The sequence below is a fragment of the Rhinatrema bivittatum genome, chromosome 3 (genome assembly GCF_901001135.1).
Source record: "Rhinatrema bivittatum chromosome 3, aRhiBiv1.1, whole genome shotgun sequence".
Classification (NCBI taxonomy): Eukaryota; Metazoa; Chordata; class Amphibia; order Gymnophiona; family Rhinatrematidae; genus Rhinatrema; species Rhinatrema bivittatum.
The window spans coordinates 529,446,593-529,472,843 of NC_042617.1; the positions used below are offsets into that span (position 1 = coordinate 529,446,593).

The 26,251-nt window shown below is 45.7% G+C and overlaps 1 protein-coding gene across 2 annotated transcripts in view; it reads left to right on the plus strand.

The window, feature by feature from the left end:
- Window positions 1-26,251, plus strand: part of DNMT3A (DNA methyltransferase 3 alpha) — a 502,482-nt gene that overhangs the window by 419,700 nt on the left and 56,531 nt on the right. For both annotated transcript variants that reach the window (XM_029596281.1, XM_029596280.1), the window contains exon 17: window positions 18,630-18,748. In XM_029596281.1, the coding sequence (XP_029452141.1) occupies window positions 18,630-18,748 (119 nt within the window). The remainder of the gene's footprint in view (window positions 1-18,629; window positions 18,749-26,251) is intronic.

Genomic DNA, 26,251 nt, shown 5'->3' on the forward strand with positions numbered 1-26,251 from the left:
ATCTAGCTGATTCATGGTGCACTCTCCACCCATTTGAGAGAGATTTCACTCATCTCTCCAGAGCGCATGCGATGCATTCCAGAGTTGACTATTTGTTGGTTAGTACGCATTCCTTTTCCAAAGTTTTAGATGCTGGGATTGGAGACATCTTCCTCTCGGACCATGCCCCGGTATAGGTGGAGCTGGCATTGCTCCCCAACACACTCTCAGCTTTTCATTGGCGCTTTCCTTACTTTTTGGCCGATGACTGCTCTTTTCAGGGCTTTCTAAGGGAGAAATGGGCAGATTTTGCAACACTCAATGCCCAGCACAGTGGGGACCCCATTTTGTTTTGGAACACAGCCAAGGTCGTGGTGAGGGAAGACATCATCTCTTACTTGGCACATAGGAGGATAACCGGCTGTTGACCCTCACTGGGAAACTTCAGAAAGCCAAGAAGGCGTTGTTGGGTTCTCACTCCCAAGCCAATAGAGAGGCATACCTGGCTCTCTAAACGGCGATTAACTCTCTCTTACATCAGAGGGCCAAACGCAGTCTTTTATTTTACCAGCACAAACTCTATAGACATGGTAATAAATCAGGGAAACTGTTAGCCAATTTAATTAAATCGGCCAAGGGGACTCGCCATATTTCTGCCCTTAAAACCTCAGGGGGACAGATAATCAACGATACTTCTGATATTTTTGAAGCTTTTCAGGCCTACTATTCTACCCTTTATCAGTCCGAGGGGTGGAGTCCTGTCCAATGGGAGGCCTTCTGTGCTCATCTTCAGCTCTCCTCTCTCACTCTTGCACAGAGTGGTTGAATAAACCTATCTCAGAAGAGGAGGTACGGCTGGCCATACGTAATTCCCCAAAGTTTAAAGCCCCTGGTCCGGATGGCTATAGCTTGGAGTTTTATAAATGCCTCCTTGAACCATTCACTCAACTCCTTCCTTTAGTGTTCAATGCTCTGATTTCTACGGGGGCTTTTCCGGTGCATGGGAATGTGGCTCATGTGACTCTTATCCCCAAACCAGGGAAAGATCCCCTACAGCCAGCTTCATATCGCCCCATCTCCTTGTTAAACATAGACCATAAATTGTTGGCGAAGATCCTGGCTGACAGACTAGGTGATATCCCTCCCCAGTTGATTAAGCCTGGACAGGTAGGCTTTGTTAAGAAGCGTTATGCTTTGACTAACATTCGGCGAATGGCGGTGGCCATGGAACTTTGCACTCGGAATAATGCTCCCTATCTCATCGCCAGCTTGGATGCCAAAAAAGCCTTCAAACCGAGTAGAGTGGGGTTTTGGTTTAATGGACTTCAGGGGGTTTTTCTATCAAGCCCTTAGGTTATTGTACAACTCCCGGTCACCTCTTTGTTAGTAAATGGACAGTATTCTGGCCCCTTCCCGGTGTTAAGGGGTACCCGCCAGGGATGCCCTCTGTCCCCCCTTCTTTTTCTGTTGACATTGTAGCCCCTGCTTCTTGCCATTCAAGCATCCTTTGCTATTCAGGGACTCTTGTTTCACTTTCAGGAACAGAGGGAAGTTTTCAAATATGCCGCTTTTGCGGATGACATTATGGTCTTTCTTACTAAACCTCGTCACTCTTTGCCTGCACTACTGGAGTTGGTCCAGGTTTATGGTACTTTCTCGGGTCTACGGATCAATTGGGATAAATCCGAGGCCCTGGTTTTTCCATGGACCCTTCGGGAACAGTGGAGTGGCCCCTTTCCCCTACACTGGGCAGGTGATACTGTTAAGTACCTGGGGATGCACCTGTCGCTGGACCTGGCAGCTATGTATGACCTTAACATTCCAGGCCTGCTCAGACATACCCAGGAAAAGCTGGCAGGATCTACCTTTTTCTCTAGGAGGGCGTATCAATCTGTTCAAATTGACCCTCTTACCCAAGTGCCTGTATGTGTTGCAGAATTTTCCATTATCGCTGAAGCGCAGTGATATAGGAACACTGAATAAATTGCTGCGCATCTTTTTCTGGCAGGGGAGGAAAGCACGTGTACCACTTTCCTGGCTAACTTTGAGGTGGGGTGAGGGAGGAATGGGAGTACCAGACTTAGCCCGCTATTGTGTAGTGGCTAACCTCCATCTCATCCGCGCAAGGATTTTAGGGGCATCCTTTTATACGAATATTTTGGCAGAACGGACTCTGGTGGCCCCCTTGGATCTTAAATTTGTTTTGATGGGCCCGGGTGGGGAGTTACCTTCTGCGCTGTCACAGAGCCCCTTAATTGTCCCAATTAGGAGGGCCTGGCTCTTCTTCACCAAGCGACTTGGGCTGCCTAGAAGATATTCTTACCTCTTTCTGATTCAAGGGAATCCGGTGTTTCTGCCTTGTTCTCAATCCACTAGCTTACAAGGCTGGAAGCAGCGGGGCATCACACACTTGGGCCATATGCTTGATCCGGAAGGGACTCTCTTACTCTTTGCAACATTGCAAGTCACATATGGGTTAACAGCTGCTCATGTCTTTGGCTATTTGCATCTCAAGCATTATATTATGTCCTTAAAGCTAGATACCCAGAGTCCGGCCCATTTCCTGACCTTAGAGTCTTTTTTTCAATTGGAGAGACAGCATTCCCCTTCGCTATCTCGATATTATAAGGGGCTCTTTCAAGGCCAGTCGCAAAATATCTATACTATGTCTGTTGACCGCTGGGGACAAGCTGGAGTGTGTTCTGTTTCAATGGCGGCCTTCTCTGCTTTTATGAAGAGTTTGATCAAGACTACTGGGAACATGTATTTCCGGAAAATGCAATACAAATTCCTGCGGAGAGCTTTATTTCCCCGCAATTAGCCTGGCATGCGCAACTAATCCCGGACACCACCTGCCCCCACTGCTACCTTGCAGTTGGGACATTATCTCATGTCTTTTGGGCTTGCCCACTGATCCAATTATATTGGGGGAAGATTGTGAGGTATTTACAGCACCTATTGAAGGTGCAGATCCTGGTTACTCCGCATCTGATTTTATTTGATTGCATTCCCCAGACCTTGATTCGGGGGGGCGGATCCGCATTTATTAGTCAAGAAGGCCTGGATGGTAGTGAAGAAAGTTATATTGCTCAATTGGAAAGAATTGACGGCGCCCTCGTATTGGCGTATACACTTCCACCATATGATGCAAATGGAGAATTTCACCTCAAAATTATCCCCGCTGCAACGCAGATCCTTTTTAAGAACTTGGGAAGTCTATCTCCAAGCTCTGCCGCATCATGCTCGGAGTCTGATTCTTAATGACTGACTGTACTGGAAAGCCTGCTGGACTTAGATATGGTGAGGTTATCGCAGTTCGTGGACTAGTCAAGACCACGCTGTAAGCTGTTGAACAATTGTTGGGTTACAATTGATGGACCTGGGGTTGAGGGAGGGGGAGGCGGGGAGGGGTTTACTTAGAGTTTGTATTTTGAAAGGCGGTGGTCTTGGACTTTAGCTTCTTCGGTGAGAGGTGCTGAGGGGTGTATCAGAGCTCTTCATCTCTGGCACCTCCCTGGAGTGTTCACTGCCCGGGTTGACCACATCGTTCTGTGTTCTGAATAAGAAGGGGAAGATGGGTTTAATGTAATAAGTGTCTGTTGATCTCAAATGTGGTGCCTCCCCATATACCAGTATGTGCTATGTCACTGGATTTCCAGGGTAACCACTGTTTATATGTCACTTGTTCCACACTCAATAAAAATCATTTTATACCAAAACCCAGCTATGCTAACTGCCTTTATCATATTCTCCAGCAATGAATTTCAGAGCTTAATTGTGCATTGAGTGAAAAAGTAATTTCTCTGATTTGTTTTAAATATGCTACTTATTAACTTCATGGATTGTCCCTTAATCTTTTTTATTTTTTGAAAGAATAAATACCTGATTTGCATTTGCTGTTTCACTCCACTCATGGTTTTATAGATCTCTGTTATGTCTCCCCTAAGCTGTCTTTTTTTCAAACCGAAGAGCCCTAATCTCTTTAGCCTTTCCTCATACGGGAGCTATTTCATTCCCTTTAACATTTTGTTTGCCCTTCTCTGTACTTTTTCTAGTTCCACTATATCTATATACAATACTTAAAGCAGAAAATCAGAAAAAGAGATTATAAAGGTATAAGGAGAATTATAAGGCTACCCATATATGCTTGTAGCAGTGTCTAAGTAGTTACTTCTCCATAAATATAATCATAAAGCCCTAAAATGCAAATTATTTTTTAAAGTGATGAAAATTAAAACATTCTTTCCAATATCACACTTAATACGATCCCAGAGATGTACTCCTATATTCCTGAGTGAATATATCCAGTTGTTTTAGTGATGAAAATTAAAAGTTTCTTAGGGGCACAGATTTATATCTTTGAGCCAGAATTGAAAGTCATACTGTGTCACAGAATGAGTAATTCTATTATCCAACCACTGTGGTTGCTCCTTTACTATGTATCACTGGTTTCTTGCTGGTTATTCACATTGCTTACACTCATTAACTTAACAGAACCTTCTTTGCTTCGTCTTCACATCTTAGAAGGGTAGAATGGCTGAAAATTATAATCTGACAGCTATTTTCAGTGGTGTTAGTAAAGTCCTTAGAAGACAAGTGACCACATTGTTAAAACCATGATCACAATTACCACAGTGTTCCAAGTTGGCAGTTTCAGTAGAGGAACTATAAGCATTACCCATGTACAAAATATGTCCTTTCACCTTTGGAAGTTGTCTTTCCAGAACCATATAGAAGCATATTGGCAGAATAAAGTTTAGACTGCAGTGCTATACTTGTTTGGTAGATAGGTGGGTGACCTGAGCCAGTGTGATACATTTACAGGTAGATTTTAAAAGCATTGCTTGCACAAAAACGATCCCATACATGCGTATGGGGGCCGTGCACAAGCACCGCAAATTTTAAGAAACCAGGAGGTACGCACATACATACCTGTGTGTGCGTCAAAAATAAAGGGGCGGGGTATGGGCTTTCTGGGGTGGGGACAATACTTTTATTTATTTATTTTATTTTATTTAAAAACTCTTCTATACCGTCGTTGAGTTAGATAACCATCACAACGGTTTACAAAAAGGCACGATAATGAAAAAATGTGAGTGGTATAGATTATAAATTAACCATGTGCCATCGTGGAGCAGTAACAAATTAATATAAAAAAAACACTATGTGTTGTACGTTAAGCTTGTTTGTTAGGAACATATTAGGCGGATTTGATTTAATATTAAAATGCATTTGTAGGTTACAAGTACTAACTTCTAGTTTGGTGTGTCCTTATCATTCAACTGTTTTTTTCCTTATCTTTATCTTTGTAAAAAGCTTGTTTAAATAGCCAGGTTTTCAGATTGGTTTTGAATATTTTCAGATTTCTCTGCAGCCTTATTTCGAGAGGCATGGTGTTCCATAGCACAGGGCTAGCCAGTGACAGTGCTCTTTCCCTTACTTGCGTGAGGCGTGCTGATTTGACAGAGGGTACAGTTAGTAAAGCCTTATTAGCAGATCTCAGGTTTCTTTGCGGGACATGTGCACGCAGTGCAGTGTTAAGCCAGTCTGCTTTTTCATCGTGTATTAGTTTATGAATTATACAAAGTGTCTTATATTGTATTCTTTGTTCAAGTGGAAGCCAGTGTAGATCGGCGAGTGTTCCTGTAATGTGATCATTCTTTTTTTTGCCAGTCAAAATTCTAGCGGCTGAATTTTGTAATATTTGTAGTGGCCGAATCGTGGATTGTGGTAATCCTAAAAGCAGGGAGTTACAATAATCTGTGCTTGCGAATATCATTGCCTGTAGAACTGTGCGAAAATTATTTAGCGTTAGTAGATGTTTTAGTCTTCTCAGGATCATTAGTTTTGCGTATCCTTCTTTTATTTTCTGTGAGATGTGTTGTTTCATGTTTAGCTCGGGGTCAATTATTACTCCTAGATTTCATACTTTTATTGCTAACTCATTGGTTTGAGTATTTTTGATAGTGGATGTTGGTTGTATATGATGTATGTTTTAACGTTCAAGGTGTAAGAATTCTGTTTTGTCGATGTTTATAACCAGTTCCATCTGATTTAAGAGCTGTTTGATTATTTCAAGATACATATTGGCAAGTTTCATTGTTTCTTCAATAGTGTTTACAATAGGTAGCAGTAGCTGTATATCATCTGCGTATATGTAATGTATGATTCAGAGTCCTGCTAGTAGGTGACATGCTGGGAGTAGATAAATGTTGAAAAGTGTTGCTGACAGGGCTGATCCCTGTGGGACACCAGTTTACAGTTTGACTTTGTCTGAAAGTGTATTTTTGATTTGAACTTGAAACATCTATTGTTTAAGTATGACTCAAACCATTTTATAGGTTTGTTAGTGAGTCCTATTTCTTTCAGCCTATTGAGTAGTATTTTGTGATTTACTGTGTCAAATGCTGCAGAGAGATCTAATAGCACCAGAATGTAGTGTGTTCCTGTATCAAAACCTCTTAAGATAGTATCTGATAAGGCTAAGAGCAAAGTTTCAGTACTGTAGTGTTTGCGAAAACCATGTTGTGTTGGGTATAATATGTTGTTACTTTCGATGTAGTTTGACAACTGTTTTTGTACTGTTTTATCAATTAGCTTGGCTAATAGGGGTAAATTGGAGACTGGTCTATAGTTGTTAAGATTTAGGGGGTCAAGGTTCCTTTTCTTAATGATTGGTTTGATTATGGCTCCTTTCAAGGTATCAGGCATTACTCCTTCTTCTAGTGAGAGGTTGATGATCTTAGTTAGTGTTGGGGTTATTGTGTTGGCTAGTTTTTTTAGTTCTGTAACGGAAATGGTGTCTATTACATGGGTAGCAGGGTTCAATTGATTTATCATTTTCTCGACTTAAACCTGTGATACCTCCTCAAATTCTGACCAATTACTAACATCTTTAGTGTGCATCTTAATCTCTTGTTTTGTAGTGATAGGGATTTTTTTTTATCAGGTTCTCAATTTTTTCTTTAAAGAATTGAGCTACTTCATTGCATTGGTTCTCTGGTAGGGTTCAGTGTTTGTTCATATTGTCTCTTGTTAGGTTCTTTACTATGTTAAATAGGGTTCTGGCATTTGAAAATTTTTCTATTTTTGAGCTGTAGTATTTCTTTTTGGTGTCTAAAATTGATTTTTTGTAGTATGCTAGTTGTTTTCTGTACTTTGTTAAATTCTCAGTTGTTTTGTTCTTTTTCCATTCTTTTTCTTTCTTTCTGAGGCTCCGTTTCACTTCTTTGATTTGTTCACTATACCATGGATTATTTAACTTTGGTTCTTTAATGCGGGCTATTTGCAGGGGGCTTAATTCATTGGCTAAAGTAGTGGTTCTATTTAACCAGTCATTTGTTGCGTTGTGGCTATTTGCGTAGTTGATGTGCGTTAGTTCTTCAATTAGTTTGTCTTTAAGAATATCTGTGTTGAAGGGAGGGCGGTTTGAGAATTTAGCTGGTTCTATGTTTTGTTTTTTTAATGTTCCTGTGTGCTTGATCTGGGAGTTAATGAGGAAGTGGTCTGACCAAGGGATTTGTGTGTATTCAGTTTTTATGTTATCAAGGAGGCTACTGTTAATGAAGGTTAGATCTAATGAGTGGCCAGCTCTGTGTGTTGGTTTTATCTGTGATCAGTTTGAAACCTAATGCCGTCATTATGTCTAATAGTGTTTGGCAGGTGTTCGATAGGGGGTGGGCGTCCATGTGAAGATTAAAGTCACCTAATATTATGGTGGGTTTAGAGGGATTTAGATGAGTTGTGAAAAATTCTATTAGTGGGGAGATCTTTAGTTTGGGGAGACTGGGTGGACAGTAGACCAGGCAGATTTGAAATTGGTTAGTGTCAAAAAGGGCAATTTCATAATTCATTGGCGCTGTGATCAAGAGTAATTTAGTTTTAGTGTTCAAATAATTTTTTATTGAGCAAAATGAAATACACAAGGTCCCCACTGTGTTGACACTTTCACAGCCGCAGACCCAAGTACAGTAAACAGCCAAAATACTGCTCATTTATAGACATACATCTCCCCCCCCTTCCCACAGACCTGAACAATATCTGTAATTCCCCTTAAGGTATATAGACAAGCAAACCAATGGATGAACACCAAACTTAACCAGGAACGCTATTGTCCTTATACCGCCCCAACTATGTTGAAAGTCCGGGTGAATCCCACCTGCTCACGCCAAACTTCCTTTTCCTAACCACCCATCCCTCCCTCCCTTCCCCTTCCCCCCCCCTCCCTAAAATTCACCCCCCCCCTTACCCCAAGACCACTTCCATATATTCTTCCAGTCCCTCCCACCAGGCATACACGTACAGTCTGGGCCATGAGTACACACTATAGTCAGTCGTTAAGTATCAAACTTCGGGAACGATGTGGTAAAACTTGAAGATATGCATCCCAAATCTGCAGGAACCGACGCCGTCGATTCGGGCACACCTTCGAATCCAAGTTTTCCATTTGCATCAGGCGATGAAGATGTATCCGCCAAGTCCAAATAGATGGGACCTCCACTTCCCGCCAATTAAGCAATATAACTTTCTTCCCCACCACAGCTGCTTTCTTCACAAACAAACGGGGACCAAAACCCCGAACAAGCGGGCGGGGAATGCAGTCAAATAAAAGCATGTAAGGAGAAAGTGGGAGATTAATGTGCAGAAGCTGACTCAAATAGTCCACTATCTTGCCCCAAAACTTTTGAATATGTGGACAAGTCCAAAATAAGTGTGACATAGTCCCGAGCGCCGAGGCACATCGCAGGCATGTCGCCGATGTGGAAATTTGTGCCCGAAAAGCAATTTGGGGAGTGACATATGCTCTGCGCAGAAATTTGAGCTGCATTTCCCAATAATACATATTACCAGTGACCTTAATCAAATTTTTCATACAGGCAGTGAAAGCAGCTGTTGGTATTATAAAAGCACCATCCCTTTCCCAGCGAGCTACAGAAACCTGCACAGTATCAGTAGCCAACCCTTGGAGCAATTTCTGATAAAACATGGACAGAGAGATCCCTCGTTTATTATCAAGGTGAAGAAAACCATTAAGAGCTTGTATATGACCGGGCGATTGATTGAAGAATGGTAGTGAGTGGATGTAGTGCCTGGCTTGTAAATAACTAAATAAATGACTGTTAGATAACCCATATAAATCCCGAAACACCTCAAAAGTAAATATCTCACCCGTGGAATCCAGCACATGTCCCACTTGAACCACGCCTTTTGATTTCCACTCTCGAAACCCACGGGAGTCAGAACCCGGAGAGAAATCCGAATTCCCCAGAAATGGTAGCAAACACGCACATTGCAGTGGAATATGTAGATGCTTTGTCAGAAATCGCCAGGCCTTTCTAATCGGGCTAATCAAGATATGCTGTGACAACGCACCAGGAAGGGCCCGACTGGGGCACATAAGCACAAATTTAATGTCGAGCGGGGCTACCAATGTGTTTTCCGCTATATAGCTCACAAATTTAGATTCCCCCAGCAACCAATCCCTCACCAGTCTTAAATTGGCCGCCACGTTATAGCAGCAAAGATCCGGAACCCCCATACCCCCTGAACCCCATCTTAATTTAAGCCACTTCAATGAGATCCGGGCTTTTCCTCCCCTCCAGAGAAAGACACGCATAAGAGCATCCAGAGTCTGCAAATCCTTACGTTTAATCACACAGGGGAAATTTTGCACCACATACAACCACTGGGGTAACAGAATCAGTTTAAACAAATTAATTCGCCCCCCCAAGGATAACGGAAGATCCCGCCATTGCTGCAATTTGTCTCGTGTCCGCGTAAGCAGACCGGCGATATTCAGAGAGTAGATGGTAGTTAAATCAACGGACAGAAATATCCCAAGATATTTAATCGAGGGTCCAGCCCACCTCAACGGAAAAGGACCGGGCCATGACTCCCGAAGCCCCGGCGGAAACGCCAGCGCCTCGGACTTGTCCCAATTTATTCGCAAACCTGAGAAGGACCCAAAGTCGTGAACAAGATCCAAAAGCAACGGCAGCGAGCGTTGCGGTGCCGTAAGAAAAACTAAAACATCGTCTGCAAAGGCGGCATATTTGAAAATCTCCCTTTGAGATCCAACATGAAACAGTACACCCCGAATAAGCGGAGATTCCTGAATAGCTATTAACAGGGGTTCCAAGGTTAGTAGAAAAAGCAGGGGAGAAAGTGGACAGCCCTGTCGTGTACCGCGCTTTACAGGAAAGGGAGCGGATAGCATCCCGTTCACCAACAGCAGGGCAACCGGATCGTGGTATAGAAGCTGTATTGCTTGAAGAAAAAAGCCATCAAACCCCATTAAGGGGAGCAGGCGAAATAAGTAGCCCCACTCTACCCTATCAAACGCTTTTTCCGAATCTAGGCTAGCTATAAGAAAGGGCGTGTCCGAACGTTGACACAACGCCATAGCCGCCACTACCCGTCTGATATTGGTGAGCGCATAACGCTTCTTGACAAACCCCACCTGCCCTGGGCTGACTAACTGGGGTAAAATATCGCCCAAACGGTCAGCCAAAATTTTGGCTAACAGCTTGTGGTCAACATTCAGCAAGGAAATGGGGCGATAGGACGCTGGTACGAGCGGATCCCTCCCTGGCTTCGGAATAAGAGTGACATGTGCCCTATTGGCCGACGAAGGAAATGAACCTTGCACAATTAAAGCATTATAGACCAACGGTATAGTTTTAAATATTTTTTCAATAATTAATATTAATCCGCCGCCTCTTTTATTTATTCTCGGAATCGAGAAGACCTCGTAGTTTTTGTTTGGGAGCTGGTTCTTTAAGACTACATCTGATTTTTTAGCCATGATTCTGTTATTGCTATAAAATTTTGGTTTTGTGTCGTATAGTAGGTCCGTGATGATGGGAAATTTTTTTGTCACTGATTGTGCATTGACTAGAAGAAAGGAGATCATTAGTAGTCTGTTTAATTTATTTGAGTTGTTGCTGTTAGTACATTTTACCGGAATTAGATTGTTTGTGGTCATATTATTTTTTACTTGGTTGTTGTGATTGTATTTGTGTTGTTGTGTCTTTGTGTTTGCATAATTACCTTTTCCTGTGCTTCCTTGGATGTTGAATGTAGGGCTAGTGGTTGTTGGTGTGGTCCTGTTGTTGGGTAGGTAGTGGTCTTTGTCCATTTGTATTCACTCCGGGTGTATGAGGGGGCTGTACAAAGGGGCATGCCCCTTTGTTGCGCCCCTTTGGTGCGTGGCGCGCGGCGCCTTCCGGGTCCCTGGTGTTCCTTTATCCTCGGGAGCCCTCGATGACGACGGCCACGTTACCGAGGGGGGAGGGGCACAACCCGGAAGTCAGTTGAGCTTGGGAGCTAGTGAGAAACCTGTGCGGAGAGAGACAAAAAACAGAAAAACCTGGAAGAGAAAAAAAGGGAAAAATCAGTTACATGCATAACCCCCCAAATTTTTCAAGGCTGAACATGGCAACGCGCACCATGTTACCTAGAATAACTTTACTACTTGTCCTGATGAGGCACAAGTCTGGAGATTTTGTGTCACGAGGATGCTGAACAAAAATAAGGGTGGGGAGAGACAATCTGACACTCTTTATATATCTCCCACAATAAGAAGGGCAATTTCAACTTAGGGTTGGTTTTTTTTGGGGGGGGGGGCAGTGTTACATAGGTCTGCCATAGGTCTGCAAAGGCCCCCCACGACACTCATCCTGAGTTGAAAGTGCCCCTCTTACAGTGGGAGCTATATAGAGTGTTATATTGTCTCTCTATCTCCCCCCCCCCCCCCCCCCATGGTCACTTGTGCAAGTACACGTGTAAAGACTGCACACATATGCGCAGCAGGGATATTTTAAATGATACACATATACTTGCACGCTTGATATAAAATTAAGCATTATCTTTGCTCGTGTGCCCAATATGCGCGTTTATGGGCACACGCACGCTCCTTTTAAAATTTACCTGTTAATGAGCACTAAATTTACCATTAAAGTAGTTATAAAAAGACTGTTCCACTGATGAGACGATGCTGGAGGGAGCATATTAAAGGCACAGCTCATAGGACCACGCTCCAAACCCAAGAACCAGGGATGGTAACTTTTAAACAGTCGTGCAGGCGTACATGGACGCATGTATAGCGATTTGCGCAAATGGATGTGGCCATTTTATAGCATACACACATATGTGCACCAATGATATAAAATCGACTGTATGCACAATTTTGTCTGAACGTGCTTGTGCATGCAAATGCCAGCTCTACCACATAAGCGGGGGATTTTATTCGATATGCGCATTGATGCAATTTCCAGTTTCTCCAGTTCATTCCCAGTTCACCCAGGTAAAGGCTTCCAACTTCCTAACCCCCGCTAATTAATCTTTCTCCCTTTTACCCTATTTCCCCAACCCTTCACCCCCACTGACTAGCCCTGATTTTTGTTTTTAAAACTTACACGCCATCCATAGAAGAGGTAAATTTAAGCAGTAGGGGACATTGGCACGCGCTTGTGCGCATAAATACTTGCTTGCACATTTCAAGTCACCTTCCCAGAGCACCCATGTCTCGCCATACTCCACCCAGACTATGCCCAAACCCCACCCCTTTTTTAACTTTTTGATTTATGCGAATAACGGGAATTCTCACAGGACAAGCAGGATGGTAGTCCTCACATATGGGTGACATCACAGGATGGAGCCCAATCACAGAACACTTTTGTCAAAGTTTCTAGAACTTTGACTGGCACCTACTGGGCATGCCCAGGATGGCACTAACCCTGCAACCAGCAGGGATCCCTCTTCAGTCTTCTTTTTTCTGCACAGCAGTAGCCACGCGGGTTAAGGAGCTCTTAGAGATTCCTGACAGGAATTTTCCTCATGGAATTACTTCAAAGGTTAATACCCCATGAGGTCCCCCTCTTGAATTTTTACTTCTGCGGTACTCCAGTAAGTTTTTTACCCGATTCCGGTCGAGTTCGGCCCTCGTGGCCTACCTGCCGTCAACCGCACCATGGCTCAGTTTTTTCAAAGGCCATGACAGGGTTCCGTCTGTGCCCTGACTGCGCTCGCACCATGTCCATCACAGACCCCCATAAAGTCTGTGTAATGTGCCTAGGGTGTGAGCATGATGTCCTCACTTGCACCAAATGTGTCTTAATGACACCAAAAGGTCGCAAAGCCAGAATGGAGAAGATGGAACTTCTCTTTCGGTCTCAAACTCCAATGCTGTCCATAGCATCAACATCGTCCGAACCGGCACCATCCATGTCGTGCCAGTATCGTGCACCGGCCGGTGACCGTCCAGCGTCGACGACTTCCCGGCCATCGACTACCTCTGTTCCCCCTCAGGACCGAGGGGATCGTAGAGAGAAACATCGGCATCGGCACCAATAGCCTCAGACCATCGACGAAGGCAAATCATCGACTACGCCATTGTCCAAGCCACCATCGAAGAAACCCCATCCAGAAAAGGCGTTGATCCTTTCTGAGACCGGGTCACCGAGGCAATCCTCACCCGGGACGGGTAATGGGAGCCGCGACTCCGCCTTTAATGGTGGTCCCTCCAGCTACACCTCTGCCTCTTTCTCCCCTTCCGGAACCAGGGCTGATTGCTCCAGGTCTCCGGATGGTTCAGGAGGCCAAGAACAAGGCGATGCAAAGATTCCAGGTTCCTCCGATGCCGAACCTAGTGCCGATTGCGGAACCGACCACCGATCCCATTCCGGCAGCACTGGCACCGCTGCTCTCGAGGATGGAAGCGCTTATAGCCGCTTTTCCGCCAATGGATCCGGGGTCACCAATGGTTCCGGTGCCCTCTCCTCTTCCTCTGTCATCGGGAGGAGAAACACTGTTCCGTCTCCCTCCATCGGGGGTCCTGCCAATGCCTCAATCATCGACGTCATCGATACCATTGCTGTCATCGGTGCCACCGATCCATCCATCGAAGCCCTCGATGCCTTCATCGGTGCCTCCGGTAACTCCCTCGATGCCTTCGGAGCCTAGACCGGGACCTTCAGGAGTACCTTCGTCCCGTCCCTCTCAAGTTCCTAGAGGGACTGGTGCTGATCCTTATGACACCTGGACCGATGATTCGACTCCAGGCACAGATGATTTACCATCACCACCCTCTCCTCCTGAAAGCAGGAAGCGTTCTCCTCCAGAGGACTTGACCTTCATCAGTTTTGTGAAGGAAATGTCTGAGTTGGTTCCCTTCCAATTACAGATTGAGCAAGCCGATAGACATCAGATGATGGAACTGTTACAATTTCTGGATGCTCCCAAAGAAATCACCTCCATCCCCATCCATCAAGTTCTTTTGGATCTTCTCAAAAAGAATTGGGAACACCCTGGTTCGGTAGCACCAGTCAACCGGAAAGCAGATACCACATTCTTGGTCCAGTCAGCTCCAGGGTTCCAAAAACCTCAATTGGATCACCAATCCGTGGTTATTGAATCTGCCCGAAAGAAGGCACGACGTTCAAAGCCCCATTCTTCCTTCCCTCCAGGCAAGGAGCAGAGATTCCTGGATGCCATTGGTCGGCGTGTCTTCCAAGGATCAATGCTTATCTCTTGGATCGCCTCTTACCAACTTTATATGACCCAGTACAATAGGGTCCCTGCTTCAGCAATTCCAGGAACAGCTACAAACCCTGGTTCACAAAGGTTTTGAAGCGGGGATACATGAAATAAGGTCCTCTTATGACTTCTTCGACACCGCTTCCAGGGTTTCGGCAACCGCTATTTCTACAAGAAGATGGGCCTGGCTTAAGTCTTCGGACTTACGTCCTGAAGTCCAGGACAGATTGTCCGATGTGTCTTGCATTGGGGACAATCTGTTTGGTGAACAGATCCAACAAACAGTGGCACAGCTCAAGATAATCATGAGACTCTTTGCCAACTCTCTCTGATGCCTTCTGAATATCCGGCCAAACAACCATTCAGGAAGGACTCCAAAAAGTCATTCTACTGTCAAAAGAAGTCCTATCCACCACTGTCTAGAAATCGCTCCACGAAGCCTTTCCAAAACGCCCAGTCCTGACAACCTCATAAACCAAAACCACAAGCAGCTCCTCAGCCGGGCCCTGCTTCCGGTTTTTGACTCCTGCATAGAGAGCAGCAGCCAGTTTCCACTGCCGCATGTACCAGTGGGAGGTCGATTGTGTCATTTCAATAACATATGGCACTCAATCACCTCGGACCAGTGGGTCCTTACCATAATCTCTCAAGGTTATCACCTGAACTTTCTCTCCATCCCACCGGATTCCCCACCTCGGCTGAAGTGGGGAACATCAGACCATTCACTACTCCTGGACCAGGAAGTCTCCCCCCTCCTTCAATCCAGAGCAATCGAACCAGTGCCCTGCTCCCAACAGGGCCTCGGATTCTATTCCCGGTACTTTCTAATCCCCAAAAAGTCAGGCGGCGTTCGTCCAATTCTGGACCTGCGTGTCCTCAACAAGCACCTCCAATGAGAAAAGTTCAAGATGGTAACCTTGGGTTCCCTCCTTCCTCTTCTGCAAAGAGGAGACTGGCTCTGCTCTCTAGACCTCCAGGACGCTTACAACCACAAAGCCATCACTCCTTCTCATCGCAGATTTCTGAGATTCCTGGTAGGCCCAAAGCACTATCAGTACCGAGTGCTCCCATTCGGCCTGGCATCTGCACCACGAGTCTTCACCAAACGCTTCATAGTAGTGGCAGCATACCTCAGGACCCAAGGTGTTCACGTCTACCCCTATCTTGATGATTGATTAATCAGGGCTCCCACTCAGCAAGCTGCTCTGTCGTCCCTACGTCTTACCTTACACACTCTGATCTCTCTAGGATTTCTCATCAATTACACGAAATCCTGCTTAGTCCCATCTCAAACTTTGTCATTCATGGGTCAGACTTGGACACCTTCAAAGCAAAGGCATTTCTGCCTCAACAGCGAGCTCTCACTCTCACTTCTCTCGCACACCAGCTACAGTCGCAACAACGCTCAACTGCATGCCATTTCCTCATCCTGCTGGGGCACATGGCGTCTTCGGTGCATGTTACCCCAATGGCCCGCTTGGCCATGAGAGTCAAGCAATGAATTCTAAGGTCACAATGGACTCAATCCACTATCAACCATTGTCCACATTACCGACCCACTTCGTCAGTCTCTGGCTTGGTGGAAATATCAGACAATCTCCTCCAAGGCCTACCTTTCCAGACTCAAAATCCTCAAATAACCCTTACCACCGATGCTTCCAACCTCTGCTGGGGAGCACATGTTGCCAATTTGCAAATGCAAGGGACTTGGTCTCCAGAGGAAGCCGAACACCAAATAAATTTCCTGGAGCTACGAGCAATCAGATATGCTCTCAGGGTGTTTCAAGATCACCTTTCCAACCAGGTCATCCTGATCCAGACGGACAACCAGGTGGCCATGTGGTACATCAACAAACAGGTAGGGATGGGCTCCTACCTCCTGTGTCAGGAAGCGGCACAGATATGGGCGGAGGCCCTTTCCCACTCGATGTACCTCAGGGCCACCTACTTGCCGGGAGTGGACAATGTGTTGGCAGACAATCTGAGTTGCACCTTTCAGCCGCACGAGTGGTCTCTCAACCCCACGGTAGCGACCTCGATATTCCAATGTTGGGGTTACCCTTACATAGATCTCTTTGTGTCACCTCAAAACCGCAAAGTAGAGAACTTTTGCTCGCTCACTCGCAGCCAGCACTCACAACCAAGAGATGCATTCTCCCTCTCATGGGCCACCGGTCTCCTATATGCATTCCCTCCACTTCCTCTTCTCTCGAAGACTCTCGTGAAGCTACGTCACGACAAGGGAACCATGATCCTGATAGCCCCTCACTGGCCATGCCAGGTGTGGTTTCCGATTCTTCAGGACCTCTCCATTCGCAGGTACATTCCCCTGGGGAAGGACCCGCTTCTGATCACTCAGAACGACGGGTGCCTACGCCACCCCAATCTTCAGGCCTTGTCCCTGACTGCCTGGATGTTGAAAGGCTAATTCTTCAGCCACTCAACTTTTCGGAGCCAGTTTCCCGTGACATGATTGTTTCACGGAAGCCTTCCACGAGAAAATCTTATTTTAACAAATGGAACAGGTTTAAGTCATGGTGCTCCCCACTGTCACTTGATCCTTTAACCTGTTCCACCACGAAGTTTCTAGACTATCTCTGGCACTTATCAGTCAGTTCTAAAAACTTCTTCCATCAGGATGCATGTCAGTGCGGTAGCCGCCTTCCATAAAGGTGTTGGGGATGTTCCTATTTCAGTACAACCTCATGTAACATGCTTTTTGAAGGGCTTGCTCCACCTCAAACCTCCACTGCGCCCTCCGGCCCCCTTCTTGGGACCTCAATCTAGTTTTGGGTCGGCTCATGAAACCGCCATTCGAGCCTCTCCAATCCTGCGATCTTCGATATCTCACATGGAAAGTGATTTTTCTTCCGGAAATCACATCCGCTCGCAGAGTTAGTGAGTTACAGGCCCTAGATACCTATCCATCCTACACTAAACTTCTGCATGACCGGGTAATACTCCGCACTCACCCTAAGTTTTTGCCTATCGGAGTTTCATATTAATCAATACATTATACTACCCATCTTCTTTCCCAGGCCTCGTTCTAATCCAGGAGAACAGGCTCTGCATACCCTTGACTGTAAACAGGCTCTAGCATTCTATCTAGACCGGACAGCTGCCCACAGGAAAAGCACTCAAATGTTTGTTTCTTTCCATTCCACCAGATTGGGGCATCCTGTGGGTAAGCAGACTCTCTCCTCCTGGTTAGCGGACTGCATATCCTTTTGCTATCAGCAAGCAGGCATTCCACGTCAGGACCGTGTTAAAGCACACTCTATCAGGGCCATGGCAACTTCAGTAGCGCACCTACGCTCGGTGCCACTTCCTGATATTTGTAGGGCTGCTATCTGGAGTTCTCTCCATACCTTTACAGCCCATTATTGTTTGGACAAGGCTGGAAGACAAGATTCCATCTTCAGCCAGTCTGTCTTGCGCAACCTTTTTGCAACTTGTTGTACCAACACCCTTCCGCCTGCCCGTTAGGGTTCAGGATGCCCTCTACCAAATTCCACCCCAGTGGCTGTGCCGGTTGCACGTCTTAGGTACATTTGGTGCATTTCTCGGACATCCTCAGCTCGGTACTCATCCATATGTGAGGACTACCATCCTGCTTGTCCTGTGAGAAAGCAAATGTTGCTTACCTGTAACAGGTGTTCTCACAGGACAGCAGGATGTTAGTCATAACAAAACCCGCCACCCCACAGTGTTAGGTTTGTTACATTTTCTTGTTTTTTGGCACTTACTATAGCTTTTAAACAAGACTGAAGGGGGACCCCTTCTGGTTGCAGGGTTAGTGCCATCCTGGGCATGCCAGTAGGTGCCAGTCAAAGTTCTAGAAACTTTGACAAAAGTGTTCCGTGATTGGGCTCCATCCTGTGATGTCACCCATATGTGAGGACTAACATCCTGCTGTCTTGTGAGAATACCTGTTACAGGTAAGCAACATTTGCTATACACACGTACTCAGGTGCTTCTTAAAATCCGTGCAACGTGTGCCGGCCCGAGCCATGCACATGGCTTTGTTATACATAGAGCTTTGTTATACATAGAGCTTTTAAAATTCACCTTTATGAGTTAATGCTGATGCAACATGGTTTCCTTGTATTTTTCAGTTCAGCAAAGTGCGAACCATCACCACTAGGTCTAACTCAATCAAGCAGGGCAAGGACCAGCACTTCCCAGTTTTTATGAATGAAAAAGAGGACATACTGTGGTGCACTGAAATGGAAAGGTAAGGAGTTTTATGTGACGGTCAGTTTATAAAATTGGCAGCAGACATCAAACAAAGGACACACAGGACTTCTCCGCTCTATAACTTGTTGGGTGCTATGTCCAAAAGTGGAGCTGGCACAGAGAACTAAGAGTTAGGATAGAAAAGTCCTTGAACCCAATCTTTAATTATGGCTCTGCTATGGTCTCTAATCTCCCTGGGCATATGCTCATACAGCTGCAGTTGCTTAATGTTGTTCTCTTTATTTTAAAAGACTTGTATCCCGCGCTAGCATCACATCTAGGCAGTAACAAAATAAACAAACTATTATACATACTAGATACTCAAATTTAGGGACATACCTTCCAATCCATTTTAGCTGTAGACATGTTTCTCCACTGCTTTGACTATAAAGCATGCTGGGTTCCCATTTGTATGAAAGGGCAGTATCCAAATCAAAATTAAGATATTCTTGATTATTATTTTCATATATGCATTTGATAAAATGCACATTTGCTATAGTGTGGCAGTAACTACATAGACACAGAAAAATGGAGAATATCGAAGGAAAAACCTCAAACTGAAACAGATACTGCTGAGAAGGAAAAGAAGGGAAAGATAGTGGGATAGAGAGAGACAGAAGGAAAAACAAAAGGAAGGAAAAAACATAGGGAACAAGTGAAATAGAGTAAAATGATAGAAACACAGGAAAGGGGAGAGAGGGGAAAAGAAAAAAGCAACAGAAAAAAAACTAACTGGAAGATAGAAGTATGAAAATGTGCGTGATTAAAAGTAATTTTTATGTAGTAGTCTTATAAATGTAAGATTTTGCTATTTAAGATATCCAATGGGTAGAGAAAAAAGAAGAAAAAACATTTTATTGATTTTTCAGTTGCTACATAGTTTAATCATATTTTCTTAGAACATCCATACTTCAAGATATTTTAATTATCATATTATAGGAATGACATCAAATGTTTCAACTTTTCTTATCCTGCTACACCATTCCACACATGGGTTTACACCACCTTCTGGCAGATGGAGAGAGAGGACATACCTTTTTCAGTGACATCATCACTAGCATATTGGATGGTGCAGTGTTGGCAAAAGCTTGTCTTCTCTGTCTCCAGCAAATGGTAGTAGTTCTTTACTGGTGCAGTAGGATTTCTAACTCCTAGGCTTTGGTCTTTGGCCTCTCCTGGTGGAATGTTTCTCAACTTTGCTATTAGGGCAACAGTTTTTACTATTTCTTTATTTGAGCTTTCCTGAAGCCAAGCTCCATGGTTCTGAGCCAGATTGAGCAAGTCAGGTTATCTGTCTCCCAGGTTTCCTGCAGGATCTGGTTGAGCTTGGGAGTAGCAGGCTATCTCAGGAATATTTTCCTTGGAGCAAATAGCTCTTTACTGGATATAGGTTTTTGTTTTCTGTATTTAGGTTGTCCGTCCCCCCCCCCCCCCCCACTCCTTTTCCCTTGAATGGGGTCCTGGTAAGTGACCCTTGGATCTGGTTGAACCAAGGGGAGGTCAGCTGGAGCTCAGGTGCCCTCTTTTTGGGACAGGAATCTGGGTATTCCTTCTCAGGCCTCCCTCTGCCTTTTTTTCCTCCTGTTTTGACCAGGAATGTTTTCTTTCTTTATGGCTATAGCAGTAACGCTGCTTGTATTAAAAAAAAAATGGGAGAGCACTTTAAACTGTGTTTTGAGACTGCTGCATCTAAAGGCAATCAGGGCCAAGAGCTTCAAGGGAGTGAGTCATGAAAGCGGGGTTCCATTGTTTGGTAGCTCGGATCCTGGCTGGACCTTCCCCTTGTGGATTTTTTGTGGCCATGGTTTTGAATTTCAGCTGATCTGCCACCTAGCTACCTATGCCATTTACTTCTTCCTCCTTTGATTGGCCCGCTGCTCTTAAAGAGAGGCTAGAGTGGGGCCAATGTTTCAGAGTGTGTGTGTGTGAGGCTGCTGCATGAGTTCTGTAACCAGCTTCATTAATTCGAATTGATTTATGGTGCTGACATCTTCAGTTTCCACCTTTTCCATGTGTGAGAGCAGGCAAGAGGGCCCGCCGTTGCAGCAGGCCACATACCACTGGCAATCACTGCCATTCTGTATTTTTTTCTGTGACCGGATTAAGCTGCATTTCAAAGTTTCATGATCCAGGGTCTTACATAGGCCACTGACGGAGAGGGGGAACTGGGGGTTTCTATGGGTCTCTTCCTTACAATCCAATTTTAATTTTAAAAAAATGACCTCTGGCTTGGGGCTTCTAGTAGTTTGGTGAAGAAAGGGACATATGGAGGTGCTTTGGTTGAGGTCTCTGTCCAGCTGTCCTCCACACTAGGCCTCAGCACTCAAGCCTCCTAAACTTCCTGCAGTGCTTAAAATATTTAGAAGGTCTGATCAGATCTGGGTCTCCCATTCTTTCCCCCTCCCATCCCCTTGGCTCAGTGAAGTAAATGGACATGGAGATAGATAATCCAGCAGGAAAGAATTTGTAAGGATTGTCTCAGTTAAATGGGGTTGTTGAGTGGAGAGGATCTGGGATAGCTGGTCAAGGATCTGGGGGAGTCTAAGCTCCAGTGACTCCCTGTAGAAGGGTCTGCTTAACTTTTCAGGGTATTTGGTATAACCCTAGCTTGTAGACAGATGGACTCAGGACCAGTGGGTTATGCTCCCCTGCCAGCAGATGGAGATGAAGCAAGCTGATGTCACAGTATATATACTCCTGCAGTGACCCCAGCCTGCCAGTATTCTCCATCTCCAGCAGATGATGGACATGTGTCTCCCTATGGGGATTGCTTTGAGTTTTTTGGAAGGAGAATTTGAAATTTGACTTAAGGAAAAGAAAGCCCCACTCTCCTGCGGTGATATCAAAAGGTCCCTCCCCCAGTTGAGAATTCCTGAGGGTGATTTCCATGGTCCCTCAGAGGTGTGTCTTGGTCCGGCAGCTGGGTTTCCTGGCATGGACTTAGCTGCTCGTTCAGCTGAAAAGCAGCAGATGCAGGAGGCCGAGCATGGCGGTGATGGCAGATTCCCTCTCCCCCACAGCAGGAGACCATCTCTGTACTCAGCCGGTAAGTGCTGAGCTCAGGTAAGGTTTAATTAAAAAAAAAAAAAGCGAACGTTTAACCTTCAGAGAAAGAGGGGTTTTTAGGACTTCCTCTGGTCTCCGTTCTTGGATCGCCATCCTAATGTGCGTACCCACTTCTTTTGGGGTTGGGGAACTGGGCAGCTTGGGTTGAGCAGCCCCAGTGGGCCAGGCCCTGCAGTTAGGCTTTTTGCTTGCATGCCATTTGGTAGATTGCGGCGGCGTTTTTGTGTGCTTCTGTGCATGCTTTGCTGCCCTCTACAGGCCATCTGTGTGCGCAGTGCGTCAGATTCTGCGCATGCATTGTGCGCTCTGTTTTGGGCTTGCCTTTTGCACGCACAACTTTTGAACTGTTTTCAACGCTTTAGCTTGGCGTCAAGTTGTGCGTGTGCCTTGCCGCACTTACTTCTCCAGCACTTAATTTTTGTGCACATAAATTTTTGAGCACAAGTTGTTTAGAAGGACGTTTACTGGTACAATGGCACCGATAAACAAGAAGCCTAAGCACCTTTCTCTTTGTGTGGCCTGTCATATTAGGGCTTCTCCGCCTGTCCTGTCTTCTAACATGTGTCAGACGCTCAGGGAAGTTGTCTTCCTTGGATTTTGCTAAGTCTGGCCACTCCCATTCTGATGATGGGCTGGTTACGGCTTTGGCTGGAGGGACGCAGACCTTGGTTGTCCATTGACTGGCTCTTCCGCAGGAGAGGGCAGTTCTGTGGACCCTGCTCCAGTTCCTTCTGGGCTTGGTATGAATCCGGCTGCTTTTTCTTGGGTAGAATTTTTTCAAGGCTTACAAGCTTTCCTTCAGGCGCAGTCCTCTTCTTCACCCAATCCTGTCAGATCGGATCCTCAGCCAGTGGCTCATCTCTCTTCCAGTACTATGGTAAAGTGCCGGAGCTCGCCTCTGCTCCCTGTGGGTATTCCTGACAGGAACCTGGATGGCACTGATGATGAGGTAGGTCCTGATTCCCTGGAAGATGGGGAAATTCCTCCAGGACTGGAACCATGTTGTGGTTCTTCCATAGAGATCAACTGCGGCCCTGATTTCCCAGACTTTGAAACACCTGGGTATTCCTGGTTCAGATGCCATGTCAGAGTTGAAAAAGAATCCCATTTTGGTTTAATTGCATAAAGCCTCTTGTTTTTTCCCTGTGATGGATGCCATTCAAGAATTGATTGATTTTGAATGGGGGCCCCAGAGGCACATTTTAAAGGGGGTCGGACATTAGAAGGATCAGGCTGTGAGAGAGCGTTTGTGTTTTCCCAAAGTGGATGAACGGGCATGTGCCATCTCTAAGCAGATAACTATCCCCATGGAGGGAGGAGTGGCCTTGAAGATGATATGAAAATTGAGGCTATCCTTAAGCAAGCCTTTGAGGCAGTGGTGATGACTTTACAGATCGCGTCCTGTTGCACCCTAGTGGCACGATTTTGTCTGCTTCTCTCTCAGGAGGTTGATGATTCTGGAGGGAATTCCAGAGTGGTTACAAAGCCCGCTGATGCCGTTTTAGCAGATGCAGGCTACAGTTTGGTCCATACCTCGGCCAAAGGAGTGGCTTCGGTAATATGAGCCAGGCAACAACTCTGGTTGTGAAATTGGTCAGCTGACACAGCCTCCAAAGCTAATCTTGTCAAGATGCCTTTAAAGGCTTGCTCTTGTTTGGGAGCAAGTTGGAGAAACTGGCCAGAAAGTGGGGTGAATTTTTGGTTCCTTGGTTGCCAACGGATAAGAAGCAGCGCCCCTTTGGCATGAGGGATCATCTCTGGGGTTCCAAACAGTTTCATCTCTTTAGAGGGTCAACCTTTCAGAGGACTCAGCCTTTTGGTAGGTCTCCGTCCTTTCGATCCAGACAGCCCAGGAGAGGAGCAGGCTCGGATGGCAGACTTTCCCAAAAAAGGTTTGCTGATACACCTTTGGGAACAAGAGATAGGGGGACACCTCTCTCTCTTTTATCAGAGATGAGTTGAGATCACATCAGACCAGTGGGTCTTGGAGGTGATATGAGAAGGATATTCACTGGAATTTTGCATTATTCCTTGGGACAAGTTCATGGTTTCCCCTTGCCACTCTCCACAGAAGAAGCAGGCAGTAAAGTTTAAGCTTCAAAGGCTCCTCAGGCTGAGGGCTGTGGTTCTTGTACCTACTTCTCAAAAACATATGGGGCGATATTCCATTTATTTTGTTGTGCCCAAGAAGGAGGGTTTCTTTCGTCCTATACTGGATCCCAAAAGGGTCAGCCGTCATTTGAAGGTGACTCATTTTCACATGGAAACCTTATCCTCTGTGATAATGGCAGTGCAGTCGGGGGAATTTCTGACCTCCCTGGATCTGTCTGAGGCCTACCTTCATATTCTCATCCATTTGGAACACCAACGTTTTCTGCATTTTGCGGTGTTGGGGCGCCATTAACAGTTTTGGGCACAGCCCTTTGGTCTAGCCACCGCCCCCAGAACGTTTTCCAAGGTTATGGAGGTAGTAGTAGCGGCCTTGAGAAGAGATCCTGTCCATCTGTACTTGGACGACTGGCTGATTCGAGCCAAGTCACAGGAAGAGAGCTGTCTTGTTGCAAGTTGGGTGGTGAACCTATCCAATAGCAATCTTCAGCTATCTCAGTCCTTGGAGTATTTGGGGGTTCAGTTCGACACGAGGCAGGACAAAGTTGTCCTATTGAAAGTTCAGATTCAGAAGTTGATGTCACAGCTACGCCCAACAGTTTGGTCCTATCTACAGGGGCTCAGCTTGATGGCTGCAACCCTGGAAGTGGTGCCTTGGGTGAGGGCGCATATGCAACCTCTTCAGCGCTCTCTACTGTTTCATTGGAAACCACAGTCTCTGGGCTATTCGGTTTGACTCCACTTGCCAATGGAAATCTACTCTCACCACCAGTGGTGGTTGCAGGAGGTGCATCTGAGAAAGAGAGTCTCCTCATCCTCTCCGACCTGGTTGTTACTCTTGACAGATGCGAGTTTCCAGGGTTAGAGGGCTTACTGTCAGGAGCTGACGGCCCAAGGGCATTGGAATGCCAAAAAGTCCTGCTGGAACATCAATCACCTGGAAGCCCAGGCAGTCCAGTTGGTATGCTTGCAGTTCAGCCACAGGCTTCTGCGTTAAGCAGTCCACATGATGTCAGACAACACGACGATGGTGGCCTACATCAGTCACCAGGGAGGAACCAAGAGCCAGCAGATGTCACAGGAAATAGACCAGCTTATGAAATGGGTGGAAGGACATCTACAGATGATCTTGGCCTCTCACATTGCAGGAAAAGACAACGTAAGCAGACTTTCTCAGCAGGGAGAGTCTAGACCCAGAAGAGTGGATGTTGTCAGATGAGGCGTTACAGCTGATTGTGGATCGATGGGGCCTTCCGTTCATAGACCTGCTGGCGACTTCTCACAATGCAAAAGTTCTTCGATTCTACAGTCACAGGAGAGATCCATGGCCCCTGGGCATAGATGCTCTCATACAGGCCTAGCCGTAAGACACATTGCTTTATGCCTTTCCTCCGTGGCCATTACTGGGCAGGATAATTCGCAAAATCGAAGGTCACAAGGAATTAGTACTCCTAGTAGCGTCAGATTGGCCCAGGCGTCCGTGATATATGAATTTGCGAAGACTCTTGGTGGAGACAGCCCCCCCCCCCCCCTTCATCTTCTGCCGCACATGGATCTGTTACAGTAGGGTCCTGTGTATCACGAGGATCTGACTTGGTTCTGTCTTACAGTTTGGCCCTTGAGAGTGCTCGCTTGCCGAAGCATGGTTATTCCTCTGCGGTGATTGCCACCTTACTCTGTGGTCGCAAGTTCTCCACTTCCTTAGCTTATGTGCAGGTTTGGAGAGTTTTTGAGACCTGGTGTGAGAAGCATGGTGTTCTTCCTCATTTAAGATCTCACTTGTTCTGGATTTTTTGCAGGATGGGTTGAATAAAGGATTGGCCTTTAATTCCTTGAAGGTACAGGTTGTGGCTCTTGCCTGTTTCAGAGGCCTGGTGAATGGTGATTCCTTATCTCATCTTGATGTAGTCCATTTTTTGAAGGAGTAAAGTATCTTCAACCTCCCTTGAGGTTACTGATTTCATTGTGGAGTCTTAACTTGGTGCTGGATTTTTTGGCAGGCCCTGCATTCTGACTGCTGCATAGCCTTTCCTTGCTGTTGTTGACTTTGAAGACAGTGTTCCTGATGGCTATATGTTCTGTGCATTGAATTTCTGAGCTGCAGGCCTTGTCTTGCCGAGAGCCGTTCCTTTGGGTGACTCCAGGGGCATTACAGCTGTGTACTGTTCCATCCATCTTTCCCAAAGTGGTCTCGGACTTTCATTTAAATCAGTCCATCTCCTTGCTGTCCCGGATAAGATCAGGGATGAGGAGGAATATTGCCTCCTGCACCCCTTGGATGTCAAGAGACTTAGAGTGCGGTATCTGGAGGTTTCTTCAGCCAATG